The 21,145-nt window shown below is 41.9% G+C and overlaps 2 protein-coding genes across 4 annotated transcripts in view; one reads left to right on the forward strand and one right to left on the reverse strand.

The window, feature by feature from the left end:
• Window positions 1-1,953, forward strand: part of mettl24 (methyltransferase like 24) — a 43,454-nt gene extending 41,501 nt beyond the window's left edge. For all 3 annotated transcript variants that reach the window (XM_037085674.1, XM_037085677.1, XM_037085675.1), the window contains exon 5: window positions 398-1,953. In XM_037085674.1, the coding sequence (XP_036941569.1) occupies window positions 398-715 (318 nt within the window). In that variant the 3' untranslated portion in view covers window positions 716-1,953. The remainder of the gene's footprint in view (window positions 1-397) is intronic.
• Window positions 1,675-20,637, reverse strand: cdc40 (cell division cycle 40 homolog (S. cerevisiae)). The gene is made up of 15 exons (XM_037085668.1): window positions 20,399-20,637; window positions 19,934-20,020; window positions 19,221-19,350; window positions 19,025-19,111; window positions 18,779-18,918; window positions 18,129-18,225; window positions 17,297-17,436; window positions 15,923-15,997; window positions 15,753-15,798; window positions 13,368-13,469; window positions 12,004-12,119; window positions 10,578-10,711; window positions 5,986-6,062; window positions 2,950-3,094; window positions 1,675-2,344 (listed from the first exon to the last, which is right to left on the reverse strand). The coding sequence occupies exons 1-15, from the start codon at window positions 20,588-20,590 to the stop codon at window positions 2,167-2,169; spliced, it is 1,746 nt and encodes a 581-aa protein (XP_036941563.1). The 5' UTR covers window positions 20,591-20,637; the 3' UTR covers window positions 1,675-2,166.
• Between the last annotated feature and the right edge of the window lie 508 nt (window positions 20,638-21,145).

Below are 21,145 nucleotides of genomic sequence, written 5' to 3' on the forward strand. Positions count from 1 at the left end.
AGCAGTTTGACAGACCCGATAGGAATCCCAAAGGGGCTCGGAAAGGATGTGCGCTGAAACTTTGGGCCGTGCATGAGTCTCCACACATGAATGTGACCTCAGGGTGCCATTAACATTCATCTTATGAGTGCGCTTCCTCTCCGCTCCAACACAGCAAAACCTTGTCAGGCTGCTCCCGCACTCAATCCATCATCAGCGTTGCCAAAGCAAGGAACAAAGGCCGGGCCTCGCTCTCTCCTTTTCATCTTTTAATGGCTTCTGCGTCCAATAATTCCACACAGTTTAGTGTCATTCCCCCGTCGTAGTAATATAACTCATTTATTGCCTGAAGAAGAATGAAAAAAAAAAAAAAAAAACATCCACTACTCATTCTTTATACTTTTTTTTTCTGTTCTAGGTGGATGTACTGAAGGCGGATATGGAGAGCGCAGAGTGGAAGATCCTGGAGAATCTGGTCCTGGAGGGGGTTCTGGAGTCGGTGGGTCAGCTGCTGTTGGAGCTTCACCTGCACTGGGCGGGCTTTGAGGTGGGCGGCGATGACCCGTCGGTGGTGCGCTTCTGGTTCAGCCTGCTCAAGGAGCTGGAACGCGCCAACTTCCGCCTCTTCCACGTCCACAGCAACCCCACCAAACCTCGTCTCTTCCTGCACAAGAACGTCCTCAACGCCAGTAGTGCTTACACCCTGAGCTGGGTGAACACAGAGTGGAGGCCTTGAGGCGTGGGAAAGGTCTTTTGAATGGAAATGTAACTAGTGTGTATGTGTAACAAGCCCGAGTGCAAATTCTCGCCTGCTCTTGTCTGGCCTGACCTCTCTGTGAAGCTTAAATCCCTGCTCCTACTTATCCTCCCACCCTGTAGTGACCTCAGCCGTGCAGTGGGGCAGAGTAATGTCTCCGGAGGCTCAGCGTTCTACCTCACAGTGGCTGCAGGTCAGCCCTCCGAGTCGCACTCACCTCCTTCATTATGGTCCCATCTGAGCTTGGCCCACAGCCAGATACTAGACAACATTTTCCTAGATTACCACAGGTCTGAACAGGCCCAGAGTCTACAGCGGAAATACAACAATGAATACAACACCAATTAAAGGAAATGGATACACAATGTTTGGGGGGGGTGGTTGACAAGTCAGGCCTGTTGGAGCTGCTGAGGATGGAGAGAACAAGCAGAAGAATATGGGTAATACAAGGTCAAGAAAAGATGGGAGCAGCCCCGAAAGGAACAGAACCACAGCTGAACCTTAGAACTGAAGCAAAAAAAATGCAACGATCATGTGAAGAAAGCGATATCTCTAGATTTGTTCTGCATGTTTGCTTGATATGTGAGAGAGAATGCGTGGGAGAGTGTGAGGAATAAATGAAGTCAAATCATTATTTTTTTTTTTTGGCATATTGGGAGTTTCCTGGTTTATAATAGAAAACAATGTGAGATCCACACAGATGAAAGCATTTTTGTCTAACTCTCACTGTTTTTGGTGTTCAGTTGATGTTCCTCCGTTATCTCTGCTGCTCCAGAACTTCATCAAACTGTATCTGGGAATAATGGCAGAGGGCTGACAACCTCAAAAAAATAAAATAAAATAAAAAATAATAATAATAATCCATGTTCAAACATCAGTCAATTAATGTTATGTGCCAAATCTTTTGATGCAGTTTAATAAAAGAGATGGAACAAAGATTTTTTTCTGGGACTTTAATAAAAATACATTTCCAAAGAAACAACACTTTGATTTTCTTAATAAGAGGGACAATTTACAGAATGTTTATTTCCACAAAAGGGATGGTAATACAATTGAAAGTTTTAAACAAGGACTACGGAGGAATACTACACAGAGAATGCAAATTAAAATAACAAAACATTTATTTGAAAAGAAAAATCACATGGTACCCCCTCTCATATGCCCTTTGCAGTAGAAACCATTTTTAAAAAGTACACTTGTGTTCATCTTTGTACAAATAATACATGAGTACATATTTTGAGCTCTCACGACGGGATACAAAAATACACTGCTACAATAAGACTGGATACCAGCCCTGTGGCACTCACTCCAGGTTTTTCACAAAATCCGACATGTCCTTGGTAAAACCCGCTCCGTTCTGTCCATCATTTCCTAGAACCAACCCAACCCCCCCTCCCCAATCTGACACAAAAACGCACACCAGGACAGATCTAGTCCCAGAGTTTGATTTGTCCGTCCCAGCCGCAGGTGATGACCTTGGAGGTTTCATGTGGATGCCACAGGGCGCTGATGCACACCTTGTCATGAGCCTTGATCCTGTGGTACAGCTTGGTGGTCTTCCAGTCCCAGATGTTCAGCTTTCCGTCGGCGTCTCCTGACACCACATAGCTGGTAGAGACGAGGAGGTAACAGGAAGGACAGAAAGAGAGCGAGGTGGAAGAAGGAGGGAGAGGATGGAAGATTAACACTTTGCTAAAAATGACTTGTCTCCACTTCACCTGCCAAAAGGTGGGAGTCTGATTTTTTTTTTTTTTGGTATTTTAGTCCAACTATGAGGTACAGTGTTGCTATGGTTACAGAAAGGAAGTTAGGGCACCTGCTCACAGACGTGGGTGGTGGTGGTGGTGGAGGGTGAGAAATCAGCTCTTAATGGGTGTTTTGGCTAAAGTTAGAGTGCTGGACTGTCCTAGTTAGCTCTCGTCATCGACAGACTCATTTTCAACAGCTTTTCATCCACTGGAGAAATTTTTAGAGGAAGGGAGATGAGCGTCGTAAATAAATGGCCATCTGTATGATGCTGTCCTTCAATTTTATTAGTTTCTTTTTCTAAAAAGACTAAAATAAAGTCATTATTATAACATTTTTTGACTTTTTTGGACTCTTTCCACTTCATTTCTCTGGCCTATTTTCCATAATCAACTGTTATAATCTATTCATCAGCGCTGTAATATTGCCTTTCATCAGAAAATGTAGTAACACAGTTAAGGGCTTACCTCATGTCTGGGGAGAAATCCACTTGGCAGGCATAGCCAGCCACCATGTGGCCTTTGAAGACTTTCTTCTTGTTCAGTCTGAAGCGGTTTTGGGCGCCAAAGATCAGAATCTGGTTATCCATAGACTGACATGCTAGCCATTTACCTGTGGTTTAGAAACAAGCAAACAGATTTAAGTTAATCTCAAGTGGCACCGCACAGTAGAGGACTGTGGTGACCCAAGGCAAAGTTTGCAGAAGCGGTCCCAGGATGGAGCTAGCGCTGACCAGAAGCTGTGTTTTTGGCGACTGTGCCAAACATATCCTTTTCCATGAATGTGAATGTGGGTTAACCACGCTCCTCAAACAAACCACAACCCATGGTTACCAAAATCATATTAATGTTTTATAATACTTTTCAATGCTGCAAGTACAAGAAATTTAAGAAATGCATGTTTTTAAACTGTGACCTAGCTCATCTGCATATGAACTGACGGATGACGTCAGCAAGTGAAGCTGAAAAGATGATCTAAGCTGTACATTACAAAACAAAAGCAAACAGCAAGGCAGGTCATAGATTTTGACACATTTCTCAGTTGTTGATGACCAAGGATAAATGTAATCATACACCAGAACATCATTTTGGTGAGTTAGTATCAATAAACATGTATCTCTTTGTTACTAATAGACAGTAAAATACTGCGTTTTCCCAAGAGACGAGAGAAGAAGAAAATAAATCAATGCTGTGCAGGTGTAAATGGACTTAATGTTAGCATGTGTGTGTAGTAGTGGACAGATGTTGTGTTGAGCAGGTGTTAAAAGGTCAGACAGGGGAGGGCGAAGGTGGAATTAAGAGTTACCGGTGCAGTGCAGGGTTCTAAGATTCAATTCTACTGTTAGGGTATCAAATGCAATGGAGATTAGTGATGGTACTAAACATATAAAGTGGGAAAGCACTTTGAGTTAGCAGCAATCGTTTTTAAAAGTTGTCGCAACACGTTCAAAAAGGGCACCTATTGCGAGTGTGTCCCGTTAGCATAATTCTATTCAGCTCCAGTTTAACAAGCAGCCACGAGGATCTTGGGAAGTGTTGTGATGAAAAACTGGCAGTGAGGGTAACAATTCTGATCAACCTTAAAGAACTGTCAAGTCTTTTTAAACAACAACAGGTACACAGTGAAATTCCTCAAGGACAAAAATCCCCTACAAACCCAAAAAGTGTGCAAATTTGAGTTTGGACGACCCCGAAGAAGGCCCTGAACTCACCACTCCGCCATCATTAAAGTGGAGGAGATTGGGGGGCCATTTGGAGGAAAATGAAAAGAGGTTTTTCATCAGTGACTGCTCAGCTGAGATCTACTTTACGGATTGTTTCAGCCACAGCCTCAAAGTCACTACAGTGATAAGAGGCGGTGCTTCAGTGTCAAAGCATTACACGATTCACTGCACTTCTTGAAAGGAAACATGAGGGAAATTATTAATGTGGGATGAGAAAGAGATCTAGTGTTGGTGTGTGTGTGCGGGTGTGTGTGTGTGTGTGTGTGTGTGTGTATGTGCGTGTCCTCTTACATCCTCACAAAACATAAAAGAAAAGACACAATTGTCCCCGAATGTCGAATGGGAAAGGTGCAGAAGAATCATAACAACTTGGTCAATTTCACCAGTGTGAAGATGGCAGGAGGACGGGAGAAGCGGGAGAGGAGAAAATAGAGAGGATGCGGATGAGATGCCAGTGGGGGCGGGGGTGGTGGTGCTGGGTGCCATTTAGGAGCGAGGGAAAAACTGAACGGTCTCCCACTGAGAGCGCACTCATTATTCAAAACGCCGAAGAGAAACAAACCGTGTTGGGACAAATAAGAACACCGCCAAAAGGAAGGAAGGGAGCAGTGAGAGTACATGAAAGCGAGAAATCAAAGTAGGCCGAGAGGAGAGGAGAGGAGAGAACAGCCGAGTTTGACAGTAGTTGAAGCCGACGGGAGTCCAACAGGGGAATTCCTGATTCAAATGCCAGTGCTGCATTTGAAGAGAGCCACCTGTTAATTCTGGTATCATTTCATGTCATTAAACTGGCTTCTTTAAGTCTTCCAGCAGCCTTCTGCGCCACGTGTCTTTGCCCCAATCCTGATCTAATCACTTCCATATCATCATCACCCAATACTGAAATCTATAAAATCTTTTTTTCCCCAGACATAATATAGCTGCACAGTACCTACTTTGAGCCTAAATGATGTAAATTAGTTGGGAAATTAAAGGAGCAGTTTATCATTTGGACCGGAAATGGTTTAAAATAATAATCATAAGAGCCAGCTACTGCCATACTTTTCGAAGCTACACTAAAATTTTCTGCTGGCGACACCTCCATGTTTACTATACAGATAAGGGAGTGGTATAAATCTAAGCATTTAACTGTCAGAGAAGAATCTAAATATCTGTTTCACAATAAAGCGTGACAGCTTTCCTTGGAATCTTTCTCACAGCTTTGGTGAAATATAAACTGAAGGAGGAGTGCATCTCTTCATCTTGAGCTTGAATGTTGCCATCAACAAGGAAATATCACTCAAATAAAGGCCAAACAACATTTTTAAGTCTTTTTAACTCAATGCAGCTTTAGTCGTATCCCTTGCCGACACACGGACGTGTCATTAATTGAATCTGCTGGCTGCTGTGCGCTCTTCAGTTCACTCCCTCACAACACTGTGCATTAAGGAGATGTTAAAGTGTTTTAACAGAGCTCTATGGGCTGTGTGTGACAGCTGGCCTACCCGGAGCAAACAAACAAAGGATTGGAAGTGGATCAGGCTTCATGCAGTGACAATCCATCAAAAACGCTTGGATCGGGCCTGATCCAAATCTATGCGACTAGTCGGGCGCAAACCCCCACACAAAATGTACTTAGATAAACTGAGCCTGTGTTGTTTTAATTCTTCTGAGAAATGACCAACACCGGAGGGTATGAATCCTCTTTCAATCTGGCAATATAGGTTTGTGCTCCCAAGAGTCCTCTGTGCCGTGTTGCCTGACTGTGTCTGTGAGTGTTTTGCCAGAATGTGACTCTTACCGTTGGGAGAGAGTGTCACAGCTGGCATGGAGTGCATACTGGGCTCGGCGATGTATTTGAAGTCCACGGGGATGTCCCTGAAAAAAAAAGGCACAAAGCACAGTGAGTACACTTGAAGATGGGTTAAACACAGAGTAAGAAAAACCAACCTGCGTGGCCCCCCGAAGCAAGACCTCGAAAGAGAAAAACACTCGCAAAACGGCAGTTTGTTTACTATTACAGCTGCTCATGCCGCCTCAAAAATGCTTGTTACTGAAGAAGAAAAACAGCTCTGGTGAAAAGCCAGAAAAGGATCACCATTACAGCTACAGTATGTAAATAACTCCGTGCAATCTGAAAGGAGCTTTTGATGCTGCACCGCCGACTGTACCGGCATCCAATTATTTATTAATCCCTTCTTCGCCCTGCCTTGCTGTTCTTTTATGCTCTGCTATGTCTCTCTGCTTTGCGAGAAAACTTGGCCATATGATCCTAAGTGGTCGCCAGAAGATCGTTCAGATCTACAGTGCGTGGAGTGCCTCAGCCAGGATGACACTTTTTCTGTGTATGCATCTGAGACTTGCTGCAAACTATGCGACTGGGTGTAACTAATGCGCCTGTTTTGAGCTTGTTCTCGTCTTTCTTTCTGCCCAAACCAAAGCCCCCCCCCTCTCTGTCTGCCTCCTTCTGTGATGACTAACAGCTGGAGTAAAAAGCGACTCAACTACGAGCCCAAAAATGGGCCTCGAAAAGCTGAAGAGTTAAGTGAGCGATACAAACCCTTGTACACATGAAACACTGTCATGTCTGCAGACAAGCCACGCTAAACTCTAAAGAGATAACAAGGCGCCATCAGATCTCTTCTACTGAACCCCAGAAATAACCAGTGTGAATGTTCTGTCGTCTGGAGCGTGGCGGGAGAGGAAGAAAAGGAAAAACATACGACAAACAGTTGACACACAAGGGATATTCATGAATAATAGATCACTGTTGTTTAGAGCATTTCATGATGATCAAGATGGGTGACAGAGAATAGATCTTGGGTGATGTTTTACATAAGCTGCAGGTAGCACTTTCTTAACAAAGGCTTAACATGGCAATAATTATCTAATGGCCCTGTTACATGGTGGTTGCTCGTCAATGGTCGTGTCGTGCTCGTAAGGTAATTTGTAGCCGTCTTTTGGTCGGGTTTTCTTCTCCAAGTTAGCTGCAAACTACAGACTCATAGATACCTGCCAGCAAAATAAATCTGTTTGTTTTCATCAAGATCTGTTCATTATTTCCAGACAAATAAACAAAAATGTTTCATAGCGTTGAAGACCAGAGAAGTCATTCCTGGATGCACACCAAACGTTGACCCGTCCTCCATCCAAATTTTTCTAAATCCGTTCAGTGATGTTTGTGTAATCCTGCTGACCAACCAATACAGGTTAAAAAAAAAACAAAAAAAAAAAACAAACTCCTTGAGGGAGGTAATAATGAGTTGCAACAATAGGGCAACATTCTTACAACATTCCAGCTTGAACAGGCTGTTACTGTTACCTCTGCCACACACCTCTAGTCGGCCAAGTGATCTCTTTCTGAATGAGTCTAAACATTGTTATCTTTTATGGGGAAAATCCTGCATAGTATGTTTCTAAGTCTTGAAATCAGCCTGCAGGAGAAATGTCACGACGAAAAAAAAGACAATCCCTGATGGTCTCTCACTGAGAGGGAAATGAAACGGAGCATCTTTGTTTGTTATTTGTTAACTAATGTGAAAAGAGGATTTCTCAAAACATAATTACTAATGACAAAAGAGGAAATTAACTTTTTTTTTCTCATTTTAAATGATTGCCACAATTCTGCTTTGGTACATCTCATTACTAATGGGAAAATACATTGTGTCATATTTGGGGTTGGCAGGGGGTTTATTATTTTTTTTAAAAGGTCAGGAGCATGATTGAAAGTCACTCTGGGAAACTGCTAGTGATGCTATGTGCTTAAAGTAAATGGGGGGGGGAAGAGAGAACTGAGTACTTGGTTGACAGCAGCTCACTTTCCATCTAGAGAGATCTAAACAAAGTCCTTCGCTCCGTCAATCCATCAACCTCCCGAACGTCCCTCTGAGCTCGCGGTCTCATCGCGCTCTGAACGCTGGAACTAATTCTCCTTGTTGGCACACTGCAGCAAGTTTGTTATTGATTGTAATCCTCCCCCCCGACGCATACGCCAACTCTCCGCTCCCCGATGATAAACCTCTGCCACAGATAAAGTAGTCTCCACTGAAAAAGAAAAAAAGAAACTTGCATGTGTTTGAAAACGAGGATGGAATTTGAATTGTGAGTAGGCGTGACGTGAATGACTTGCTGCCTCGCAATCTTTTTTTACCATCCGGCGTTCCCTCACCCGTGCCCCCTCTCTCTGCCAGCCTCTGCTTCTATTCTGGAGATGCGAGACTCTTCTGGTATATTCAGCTTAATGCTGGTATGTAGCGGCGGCTCACAATGGGGGTTAGCTAGAGCCGAGAGCCAGGTGGTATCCGTGGGAGAAAGAGGGACAGTAAAGCCACTCTTTGGCCGAACAAACCACTTGCCCGCTTGCTCCCACGCTGCTCTTAAAAAGCTCATGAGAGATCCCTTCCCCCCCACCCCTCCTAAATGAGTACACTAAGCACACTCTTGGGATCCGGTTCTTTAGCCTCATATTGCTCCGTCAACATTTTATTCCATCCTTCAACTCTGACTTAAGGGGTGTGTGAAAATCGAAACATTTTTTTCACCAGTTAATCCCCATCTCTTATTCTCTGGAGGAAAAAGAAGCACTGAGAAGTTCTGACAGCAGGAGAGAGAGAAAAAGGAAAACTTCACAAATGGCCATCCTTGAATTAAAAGCCCCCCTCCTTCCAAGAATCCACAGGAAGCGCCTTTTAGTAGTTGGTGTTTAAATATTTAGCATCTCTGAGCAACAAATACCAGAGTTTGTTTATCACTACAGGACCCACGACCAGTCTGCTAGCAACTCTTGGTGGTCTCTCACTGACAGCAAACAGAGACGACCACAGCAAGTGAATGGAGAATGTCTAAAAATAAATGAGCTTGCTGTAAACCAGAGCAAACCTGGTTTTGTTAACATGTGCATGCTGTGTTTTAGCACTTTCCAGATGAAGGAGTGGAGACTGTAAAAGGGTATTTATTTTTTCAACCTTATCTGACCTGCCAGCACATCCGCCTTTCAATAACATGATTTGTGCAAATTTGTTAATCATTAGAATATACAATTGGCATTGGGGGGCCAGACTCATAGGGGATGTTGTTGCTGGAGCATTGCCGACATACAGTGCTAGCTCCAGGGTGAAAAGAAAAAGAAAAAGAAAAAAAAAAACCTTCCACTGTAACAGATGCATGTAAAGCAGGCAAACCGTGGCAGAGGCTATGACTCAGAGCAGATTAACAGCACAGCTGGGTGAGCTTCGTCCAAGATAAGGTTGTCTGGAGGTTTGTTGACGTCTTTTCTTATTGAAGACTAATGAAAGGAGAGGTGAGTGGTGCAATAGTGCCTCTTCAGAGGGCTGCGCACGATGCGAGGATGATATACTGTTTGTTTTTCAAGTGTTTCTCTCTGGGTCGTCTTGTTACAGTGGTTAGACAACAACCAGGCAGCATGATGAGGCTCAACGAGGCGCTATCACAGTGAACGTCCACTGAGACCTATGTACCACAAATCAAATTACTCTACAAGCTCCTTTTTAAAATTCTGCTTCTCATCAGTTCATGCTGTTGTAACAGTTGCTGGATGCAACAATAGTCTTCCAGTGCTCAGTGCTAGGGATTATGTGCCTTGCTCAGAGGTGCAACACGAGGAACTAGAATTACAGCCTCGTGGTTGTATGCCTCAGTGCACCAGTCAAGGCGCAGTCGGTCCAGACTTATATAATAAGCCTATGTAGTGAAGACTTCGGAGAAATTCACCAAAATGAGTAAAAGCTATGAGTGTCAAACATGGCGTCCTCACTTAAGACTATTTTCACAGAGTCTCTCTCTCTCTCTCTCTCTCTCTAGATATAGATAGACAGATAGATAGATAGACACACACACACACACACACACACACACACACACACACACACACACACACACACACACACACACACACACACACACACACACACACACACACACGGCTTTCTCACTCAGCAGCGTTTCACGGTGGGCGACCAAATTATTGTTACCAACTCGGTATCTGACCAAATGTGAAATAAGGTCACATCTCCCCTTCTTTAATGATGATAAATAATGGCCAGAAAAGTGTTTTTGCAGAACATTATGTGTAGTTCACCTCTGATCTCTTGGTCTAAAATGTCATCATTTCATTCCATCAGACCGTTGTGTGAAATTGTCATATTTAGAATATGAGTTCTTGAATTCTGGCCAGAAATGCATTTTGTAAAATCACACTGACCTCGACTTTTCAACCCCTAAGACCCAATCATTTAATCTTTGAGCCTGACTGGGCATTTCCGCAAAACTTGAGGACATTCCCCTCGACTTTCACAAGAATGGGACAGATGGACATAAAACAGTACAATCATACTGAGCAGCGCATGAAGACTTCAGGCTATAGTCTGCACTCACCACTCCCACACTCGAAGACTCTTGTCGTCCGATGTGCTGACAAACCGACGATTCTCGTCAACAAACGTGATGGTGTTGACAGCTCCCAGGTGACGGTCGTACTCCTGAACCACCTCACCTGTCCTGATGTCCCACTGACGGAGAGATAAATAGACAAAGATGCAGAGAGAATTCAAAACAAAATAAAGTGGGTCGCTTTTTAGCCTTTGTATAACTACGCAGTTGCCGATATTTATATTTGTGTTATACTATTAGTTCTGTGTGATGCAAACAATTCCAATAACTCTAAAAGTACAAATGTATTGAAAAAAGATAAATGCAATCATTTCTAAATATCACTGCATGTTTTTATCTTGCCAAATATTCTGCCTCAATTGATATTTATGGGCATCTAACCTTTAAAAAACTCATTACAGAAGAAAAAAAACACACAAACAAAGATTTGTTTTATTGTCTTTTAGGTTGACATGTCACAGATTCAGTTAAAAACCTCAGTAGAAGATTTAAATGTTACCAAAACAAATAAAACTCACACTGTGGCAAAGAGAAACTGCACTAATGCAGTAAAATGACTTAACCGCAGCGGTGTAATGACAACGATTATCTATCCAACAGGCCTCAGTCTTGAACATTTCTTCTTTGGAAAACATCATGCACACATTAAAATATAAAGGGAAGACAACCACACAGATCCGGCCCCCAGGCGACAAACGAATAGGACGCATTCTGTCCAAACAGATTTTACATCCAATTCTATTTATGCTGTTTTTCTTTATCTTCAGCCGTCGGCTGCTCACAAGAGCAGCCATCTGTTCTCAAAACACAGAAGAGAGCTGCATGATTTAATACGAACCCTGTTTATCGTGCCAGATATTTTGATAATGACTGCTGCTCATCTGGGGACAAACTTTGTACCTGTTACATCAACAACTTGACAAACTTTAAATTAAAGATGACAGTAAAATCTAACCAAACAACTCCACATTGGTTAATACCAACCTCTATGATTATGAATTCTTGAAAATTAAATCATCATATCAGTGTGCTGCTTCCACAAGAATCCAAACTTTCATCTGCAGCAATTGGGTGGAACTCATTATAAAAACTCTCCACCGGATTGTATGATATCATAATTATTTCTACTTTCATCATCGATTGTTCTCTTCCCTTCACCTCTCTTCCACCCTAATGCCTCCATGATTAATGACTTGCTCTGGCCCTGTCAGCCGATGAAACCTTTAGCCAGCAGCACACAAATACACGTAATAGTTCTGGAAGATGTGATGGTAGTGTATTATGTGCCCCTGTGGGCACGGCAGCTACACACAGAAAATCTTATGTGCATCTGCTTGGTCAACTGGGAAATCCACACGAAGTGTTGGTCGGAGCCGAATCGAATGAGCAATGCAGCGTACGCAAACCTTACCTGAACAATCTTCTTATCTGACATTCCGGCCACAAAGAGGTTCTGCTTGTCCTCGTCTGGGTTGAACTTGACGCAGTATGGCACCTTCCTGTTGGTGAAGCGGGAAATGCATTGTCCTGCAGAGAGAGGGGGGTAAACCAATGATAGTTTTAAGAAAAATGGAAGGACACACAATGCAACTTTGCAGGCAGGGACTGTCTAGTTGTGACACAGACATATCAGTATACAATTGTATTAATTCAGCAGAGGTATGGAAATTGTGCTACTGCTCGAGCTGAGACAAGTGGGTCTCAAACTGACTGCCACACCAAAGAGGCCCCCTACAATAAGACTAAAGCTTTGCTTACATAATTTCTGCAGTACATCCACTAAATTACTTACGTTACCCCCTATGTATGGGAGAAGTAGAGAAGAATTGTAATTTGAGCATTTGGATGATGTGGCTTCAAATGGGATCCTGTCAACAAGTGGGGGGTTTAACTCTTTACTGCCCTCTGCTGGACTGGTACTCTTGAGTTGAGAGGGGTGGAAATTGAGATGGCCTGACCCTAAATAAATAAAGGGGATCACCTGCCGATCCCCAATACCAAAATGGATACGATAGTTAGTCAACACCAAAAATGAGGCCATAGTGTGAAGTGAATTTATTATACATTACATTAGAGGTCATGTTAGGTCTATTCTGTAACTAATTCTGGACTGACCTCCTAATCAATAAAATACTAGATTCCTTCAAAAACAAAGTACCGTAGGGAACTGGCAACTATTTTCATTTAATTACTATTATTAATTAATCTGAAGTTTCTTGTCAAAAGTAGTTAAAAAAACACAAACACCTGGGAACTGCTCATGTTGCTTTCGTTGTCTTACCAAGAGTCCAAAGTCCAAACACATCCAGATTATGACGACTTAAGTCAAAGTAAATCTTTAAATCATTTTTAAAGCAGGAATACTAAACCCCTCCCTACTTCTTAGATTTGAACAATTAATCAAGTATCATATTGGATGAAAGTAGGCGTGCCGTCAAATAAACTGAAGAAGATGAATGAGTAACAAATTGGTTGAAATGTGTTTTTGACCTTTCAGAAACTCACCCACATGTTCTGCAGAGAAATGTCTGATGCAAGCCATTACACAAGGTATGTGAGGTCTTGTGCTGTCATTCATTAAATTATTCAATTATCGGAAGGCTTGCAAGATCAAGGTTGTATAAAAATGCAGGCACTGTGCGCTATTATGTCCCCTCCATATACACCGTCTACAAGAGAGAGGTTCTACTTGCAGAATATCTTCAGTTTAAGTACAGAGACATTCAAATAGACACAGCGTGTAAGTGTGGTAGATAGCGCAGACATCAAGCCCACCTGTCTCAGAGTCCCAGAGTTTGAGATAGCGGTCGTAGGCAGCGCTGAGGAACTGGGTCCCAGTGTTATTGTAGCAAATGTCTCGCACTGCTTTGCTGTGACCTAGCAATGACAAGGGGGAAAATTGCACACATATGACAAACAAATAAATGTACATTATAAAAACTCACTCAAATGTTCCCCGGTCTTGCTAGCAGTCTGCACCCCCCCCCAGCTGCCTTCCCTCTGATACCCAATTCATTTGAGGAATGTGAAATCTGGTTAAGGGAAATAAGGGATGTTGAAGAAGAGAGATGATGTGGGCTGTGGGAGACGAGGGAAATCTTTAAATGAGCTTGGAGAGGAAGAGAAGAGGAGAAAGTAAAAATGACATGCTCCATCTGTCTTTTCAACTGTTCTCCACCTTTTCTCATTCTTTCCCTAATCCCAATCTACGCAGCCCTTTGGCTCTCTGCTCGCACGGTGCAGGTGATGTGAGGTCCCTGTGGGTTTGGAGCACGCAGACGCCTCCCTTGTTAAAACTGGCTTTTTTATCAGCGCTACACTGTTTCCACGGCGATAACAGAGCCCACTGAGGCTAAGCGCCTGCCTGCTCGCTCTCTCTAACCCGGCTTGCTGGCACACTAAAAGGCAGCGCCGCCGCTGCAGAAAGCCTTGATGGTGTGTGTGTGTGTGTGCGCGTGTGTGAAGAGGAAGAGCACAGATACACAAACTATTGAAAGCAGAGTGCACGTCATCAAACACTGTCGCGGACTGCATTCACGCAGGAAACTACATACGTAATGATATGCGAGCTGATTCATGTACGTCCTCGAGCTAATATATGCTCAACTGTTCTCTCTTGTTTGGTAATTCTGACAAGCAGCATGTGCTTACAAATATGCGCATTTAGTTTAATTAACTGATACACAACATTCAGTTATCATTTCAGTTGGTAGGAAGAGTGTAAATAAAGGAAAGAAAATCTCTCATTTTGAACAAGAAGCTGCACTTTCTAAAGATCTGACGGTCAATAGCAAACAACACAAAATCATAAACTGAAAACCTCTGAGTCGATGAAAAAAATAAGCAAACATATTAAGATTAATATTAACGTTAAGTTATTGCTCCAGCTTTTAGGCTTCTTAATGTCACTTTTTAACATGCTGCGATTGAAAACAGGAATAAAAAAGGCACAGATAACGTGTTTCTTCACTTACATCAGAGCACATACAACAAAAAAAGGCAAGTGCTGCTGTTTTAAATGCTTAAAAATAATAAGTCAAATAATTATATCACCCTCAAATATGATTGGGCTTTATTGGTAATATTATTAGTGTATTTATTTTCCAATCTGACCTGCTGGATTTCCAACCCTGGAGCCCCGCATCATACTATGGTAGGCAGGGTTTGTTAACTTCCTATCTACATAAAGTCAAGCATTTAAGGTGCGTCTTCAAGCTTTTCCAGCCACTTACATCAGTTGCAATTTCCATTTTTATGCATACTTATCTGCTTAAATATTTGCATTTTCCTTCATCACATTAAAGATGATGAAAATTATCTTTGGTGATGGTATTCTACCAAAGGGTAGAAGGTTTAATGTTTCAAAAATGTGTCTGGGGGCAGACTGACATCCAATATATTGTAATCTGGCTTAGCCAATATAAAGAAATCTATTGAAGAAGTAATGCAGTTACCATTTCAAGCACTTTCCAGCACCTTATTCAAAATCCAAGCACTTTTCAAACCTTGAAAACACACAGCAAGTTCCCCGTGTACATAGAAATGTATATACCAGGGAGTGCATGATGGAGCCGAAAGCGACTAAGTGGGAATCTAATATGCTCTCCACAACATGCTGCATATTTCTAACACTCCTCCTGAACCGTGTTCCCTCTTCCTTGGCGTCGACTCTTCTCCATGTCTTGTGCCCTCCCCCTTGGCTCTCGCTCCCCTCAGCACCCCGGGCTGCTGAATTATGCATATTCCGTGAAGGAGCTGACAAGCATAACCACAGCTGCAAACAATCTCTATTCAGACAGTGAGCCGTCTCTGAGAAGGGCATAAGAGTGACCTGCACACCATTAGCCTACACCCCTCAACTCAGACCCCATTAAAAAAAAAAAGAAAAAAAAAGAAACCCATACACTTTCTTTCAACGGTCAGCAGATGTGTCATTAGTGTCCCAGTAATGCTGAGCTCACAGTCTGTCACTGCTGTGCATTTCCCAAAAGGCTGCATAGATTTCAGACCTCGAGCATATTTCGCGTCAGCATGTTTGCTGATGACCCATTGTTGTTGATGAAGTGTTGTACTTTGGCGGTGAATATTCCGTGACCATTTCATACCATGACTTATTAACACTTAACAAAGTCTGCCATATGAAAATGTAAGATAGCTCACCAATAAACGTCCGTATACATCTCCTCTCGCCGTACACTTCCCACAGCTGTGGAGAGAAGCAGATAAACGAGTCAGCCAGAATAAATCTAACAAAGGCAGATTCAGAATCTTTGAGACACACACATATATTTATTTTTAAGCTTTTATGGCATCACTTTGTGATTATTTACCTTGATCTTACAGTCCATGGAGGAGGAGAGCAAGAGATGACCAGAGCTGGGAAACAGTCGGATGGCACTGACACCCTAAAAAACACACAGAGAGAAACTGCTATGTATCTAAATATATTCTTCTCATCAAGAGTGCACTAAAAGAGAAGAAGTGAGGTTCAATCAGTGAGCTTTACTGGCACATATGTAGTAGCAAACAGGGAGCTGACTAGACTCAATGCATACTGAAGCTACAAACAACAGTTACTTTTTTCTTATATCTTTAACTTCAGTCTTTCTTTCATACTCAGTGATGCTCCTCAGCATTGACAAATGAAAAGACATTATCAAGCCAGCGGCTTAAACATGAACACAAGTCATAGCATCGCAGCTGAAAAGGAGTTTGTGTGTTCGCCCACATCTTGTGTTCACATCACAGCTGAGCCAGAGGTGATAAATACCATGACTACTGCAGGGTCAATTTAAACATAAAAGGCAAATGTTAACAGGTTTAAGTTGGGGTTTTTGGCCAGTGTGAAAGGGGTATACAGTGTCAAAGGCATCACTTACTGTTGAAGAAAATCCTGGAGAACATCACAGTATTTCACTGAAAACTCATGTTCCATGTGCATTTAACTCAATGTTGTCATGGAAACACTATCAAAATTAACCAGTTTCATAGGTGAAAACATAAGCGGAATTATTACGCAACTGGGGAAGATAGAGTGCACATGCAGATCATGCTGCCTCTGTAATTGTCAAAGAAATTATAATGACTTTCAAGTTGCAAAATGTTCTCCAAAGAATGTCCCAAAACTTTGGATACACAGTACAGGCTACACTCCATCTATTATCTCGACATCAGCACTTCCACATGCTTATTATCTTTTCAAACCTCTTTGTAACCAAATTAGACTCTGAAGGCTGTAACTTCCCGCACGAAGCAGATAGAAGCCAATTTAAAACTTGAGTGATTTCCCTTTCCCTGAAGCACACTGGTACATCTAACGCCTAAATCAGAGATTTCTCGGAATAACCCAGTGTTTGCCTTTATATTTGAATGATAAAGACAGTGGACTAGACAGAATTATTCAGATACGTCAGGGTTCATATACGACCGTGTTATCATTTTATTCAAAAGTACCCAGGAGGTTTTTTACGGCCTGCCGCAAAAAATTGGACATGGACAACATAATGGAATTTTTCTCAGATGCCTGTGTGACACTGCTAGCATTTTTGCATTCCATTTCAAAACAACCCCACATTATTAGCACTTACCAACAGCAAGGCCTGTAAAAAGAATACACAGCACTGCAAAAATGCTTAAAGCTGACATTGTCCCATCAACAAACAATTCAAAGTCATTATAGAAGATCTATGTCCCTTCCCACTGACCTTGGTGTGTCCACTCCAGACATGAATTTGTTTCTTAGGCAGGTAACACTTGTCCGGAGCCTCTGCAGAACGCAGGTTGATGCCAACATCTTGTGGGACGTGGAGGTAGGACCTGCCCTGGTAGTCATACATGTCTTTAACTGAGGAGAAAAAAGAGAGGCAAACTGTCACATGAAAGAAAGTCCTGCTACATTTGGATTCACGTTTCAAGGGGGCTAGACTTTCGGTTTGCCATCTCAGGGGTTTCTTGCTGCATTCAGTAAGTCACAAGAGTCTAAATGCAGTATCATAACTGGACACTAGGACCGCATGGTACAATAAAACCATTGCATTGCAGTTATTTTGACAGATACTGCAACTGCAATATGATTCACAATTAGTGGGAATGATCTATTTCGCATCACGTCATTCATTGTGACTGCTTAAAAACAAAAACAAACATGTTGTCTTTCACCTAGAGGGCAAGATTTGAAGCCCAGGGCATCTCTGTGACACTCCATTACTGTCCGGTTTTATTACACATTTTAAAAAATTGCCATTTCTGTAAACTGGATTATCAACCAGGCCAATTTGTTTAATTGTGCAGCCTTACTGGACACAGACAAAATTCTTTAAATACTCATAAAATTAGAAATTTGATTCTCTTCAGTTCGTTGTCTACAGGGCAAATTTCATCTGCCGCAAGATGGTGTGATATGATCAAAAGATGACTCAACTTGAGGTCTGATAAGACAAAATTGACAGTGTTTTTGGAATGACGTTTCAACCTCAAAAGACAAAACAAATCAGTCAATGCTTTCATGAAGAATCACTTAAAAGTCTCAATAAGTACCATGGAGAATGGTCTTCTCCTCTCCTGGAGCCTCTTCCTCATTCCTTCCCTTCTTCTGCCTCTTGGCTGTGATCTCATCCAGCTCTTTCTGCTCGTCCTGTAAAATAACATTCATCACAACCCGTTGGTTACTTAACAGATATGTTCCGGTACAATGTCCTGAAGACGGAACAAATAGGAAGTCAGTATTCATGCCACGGTGTAAAGGGGAATACTCAGTCCTACCCTTTTGGTTTTAGAGAATGGTGTGAGTGGTTGGGGTCACAGGGCCACTGGTAAGCAGCAGGCACCCATGTATCAATGCCAGCGCATTAAAAGCTTTTACACAGAATATATACCATCTCAAAGGGCCACAGTTGCGCACTGCAGGTGAGCTGGTTTGTGCTTTGCTCGATAGTCAATGAAATCCCAAAGGTTTTTTTTTTATTACAAATACTGGGAGTCCACAAATTGTGCTTTTAGAGGGGAATTATTTTAATCATATTTAAGCTGATTAGGCATAAATACAAATGAACTTATTTTGGTGAGTTAACTCAGCCAAAAACAAAACATCCATAGATTAATCTTATCTGTAACGACATTTTGTAATCCTGTCTTGTCTTAACCTGGACGGTGCTGTCTTTGATATTTTATAATGCTCGAAAAAATACCTCGGACGGCTTGGCAACATCTTTCTCATCGATATATTTCGCCCAAGGTCCAAGGAAGTTGTCGATCTCCTCTGCATCTCCACCTTTGATCTTTTTCCTTTTCTCTGACTTCTTATGTCCGCTCTCAAACACAGTTAGCCCTGGAGAGAGACCACTAGATTTTATCATTCTGAATCATCCATAAACAATAAGTCATACATGAGAAAGCATACTGAATAAAGTCTGATTTATGGTGCGATAAATTACCTTTATTTTTCTCAGCCTCATCCACTGCACCGATGTAACCACTGGCAGATACCTGGTGTGTGTCCACAGATGGGTCTAAAGCGTAACCTATTAGCAGAGCAGAGAGAGCATTAAATAGGTCATTTAAATTCAAACAGCATCGGCGTATTGACTGCATCATTTTCAAGGCCAGCGCAGAGGTCACAGGCGAGCTTACCGTAGGTGGAGAAGGTTCTCCTTTGCTGTTCAAACATGAAGTCGTTGAGATGAGCTGGTTCTGCATAGCCCGAGAGCATGTTCCTGGGGGCAGCCATCTGCTGGCTTTTAAATGGGTTCACTGGCCCAAACTAAGAGGAAGCAATACAAATCATTAATGATGACAAAATTAAACTTTAATGGGGCCTCGGATCGAACAACTCGTTCCTGTGTGGCCCTTTTGTTTCATTTATGACGAATAACAATATCATGGGGCTATCTGATTTATGTGGGAGTAGTGAGATGGATTAGATAGAGCAGTGGATGGATTCCAGTGGGAATTGAAGCATTAGAGCAGCCAATCCACATGTACAGTGAAACAAAAGAGATGAGTAAAAATAACAGTCATAAATTATTAACAACTCCAGCTTGTATCATCATGAATAAATGATATTGTAATTGATGTAACTTAGTATGAAGTGTTTACATTAGAAATGGGTCTATATGGGCATACAAATATTACAAAAAATTTTAGTTAAATTATTTACACCAAAGACATATTTGACATTGAGATGCTTATTGAATGTGGGTATGATGACAGAGTAGCTAGAGGCATTCAGTGTTACATTTCACTCAGATAAGAAAAGAGCCATATAAGCCTTTTAAATCAGGAAACAACAAGATCTGTTACACTGTATATTCATAGATAGATAAACCACTTATTCAAAAACTCACCTCTGGTGCAAACATGGTTTCATATGTCGGATTGAATGAGACTTCTTTCAGTGCAGGGTCCAGGTGAGTGCCAGTCTCAACGGACTCCTAGTATGAAGATGCACACGTCAGCAAACAGACTCTAACTAATTCACTAGTAATAAAATTCAAAACTGCTCTTCGGTGTATCACATAGGAGACAGAAAACCATGGCGACATCGTTCTCTCTTTTTCTTGACGCTATAACGCTAGACTAACAAAGTAACTTCATTTGGCTCGATACTCAACGTTTCCCGCTAATCGCCTCCAGTTCAGTTTGGTAACAGTAATAACGACAGTGAACGCCACATCACTTATTCAAAGTTTTAAGCTATCCACTAGACAGTGGGTATCCTATTACATACTGCAATTAATAACGTTTACGCTGACTTTAACAATCAATTAGTTATAACATCAAGCTATCGTTAGCTAGCTCGGTTAGCTTACCTTTACGGCGACCTCAGGAGCAGAGTTAAGAACAGCTAAAGACATCGTTGGTACAGACTTCAGAGGTTTAAGGTGAGCCATTGCGTCCGGGTCCACCGGTTCCACTTTTGTGACACCGGTATTGGATTCCGGCTCATTTTCTGAATCAGAATCGCTGCCGTACGAAACGAGGGAAGATATGGCGGCAGACATCTTGGATGTTGTGAATTGGCCGGAAGCAGGAGGGCGGGACTTCCGTTGTGACAAACTATGGGAAAAAAACAGAAAAGAAAAATACATGGAAAATGTTTAATCTGCATCATTTGGACTCAGTTGTCACAACACGTGACCATAATGACAAGATATGAAGATAAAACGTAAAAAATAGCTATTAAGGCTGAAGGGATTAGTCAATATTAGAAATATGATATAAGGTACAATGTACATTTATTTATGTATTTTACGTTTCCTTTAATTTTGAACACTGAGGTTTAAAAATGAAACCACATTTGAATATATAAGTGATCACTGAAAGTAAGAATGCCAAACATTCAGGCTACTCAGGTGCGAGACTCTGTTTCTTGTTTCTTCTGTGAAATCAATCTTTGGCTGCACCTATAAACAACACCTCATACGGTCAGTATTGCCCTTGACCTTGCTGAATCCAACAGCAAAGTGTTAGGTTAGGTTATACCATCAGAAACAAGCAAAGAGGAGCACAATGTAAACATCAGCTCGTTTAATTGAATATATATAGTCAATACGATA

This window comes from Acanthopagrus latus, chromosome 22, assembly GCF_904848185.1.
Source record: "Acanthopagrus latus isolate v.2019 chromosome 22, fAcaLat1.1, whole genome shotgun sequence".
Taxonomy (NCBI): Eukaryota; Metazoa; Chordata; class Actinopteri; order Spariformes; family Sparidae; genus Acanthopagrus; species Acanthopagrus latus.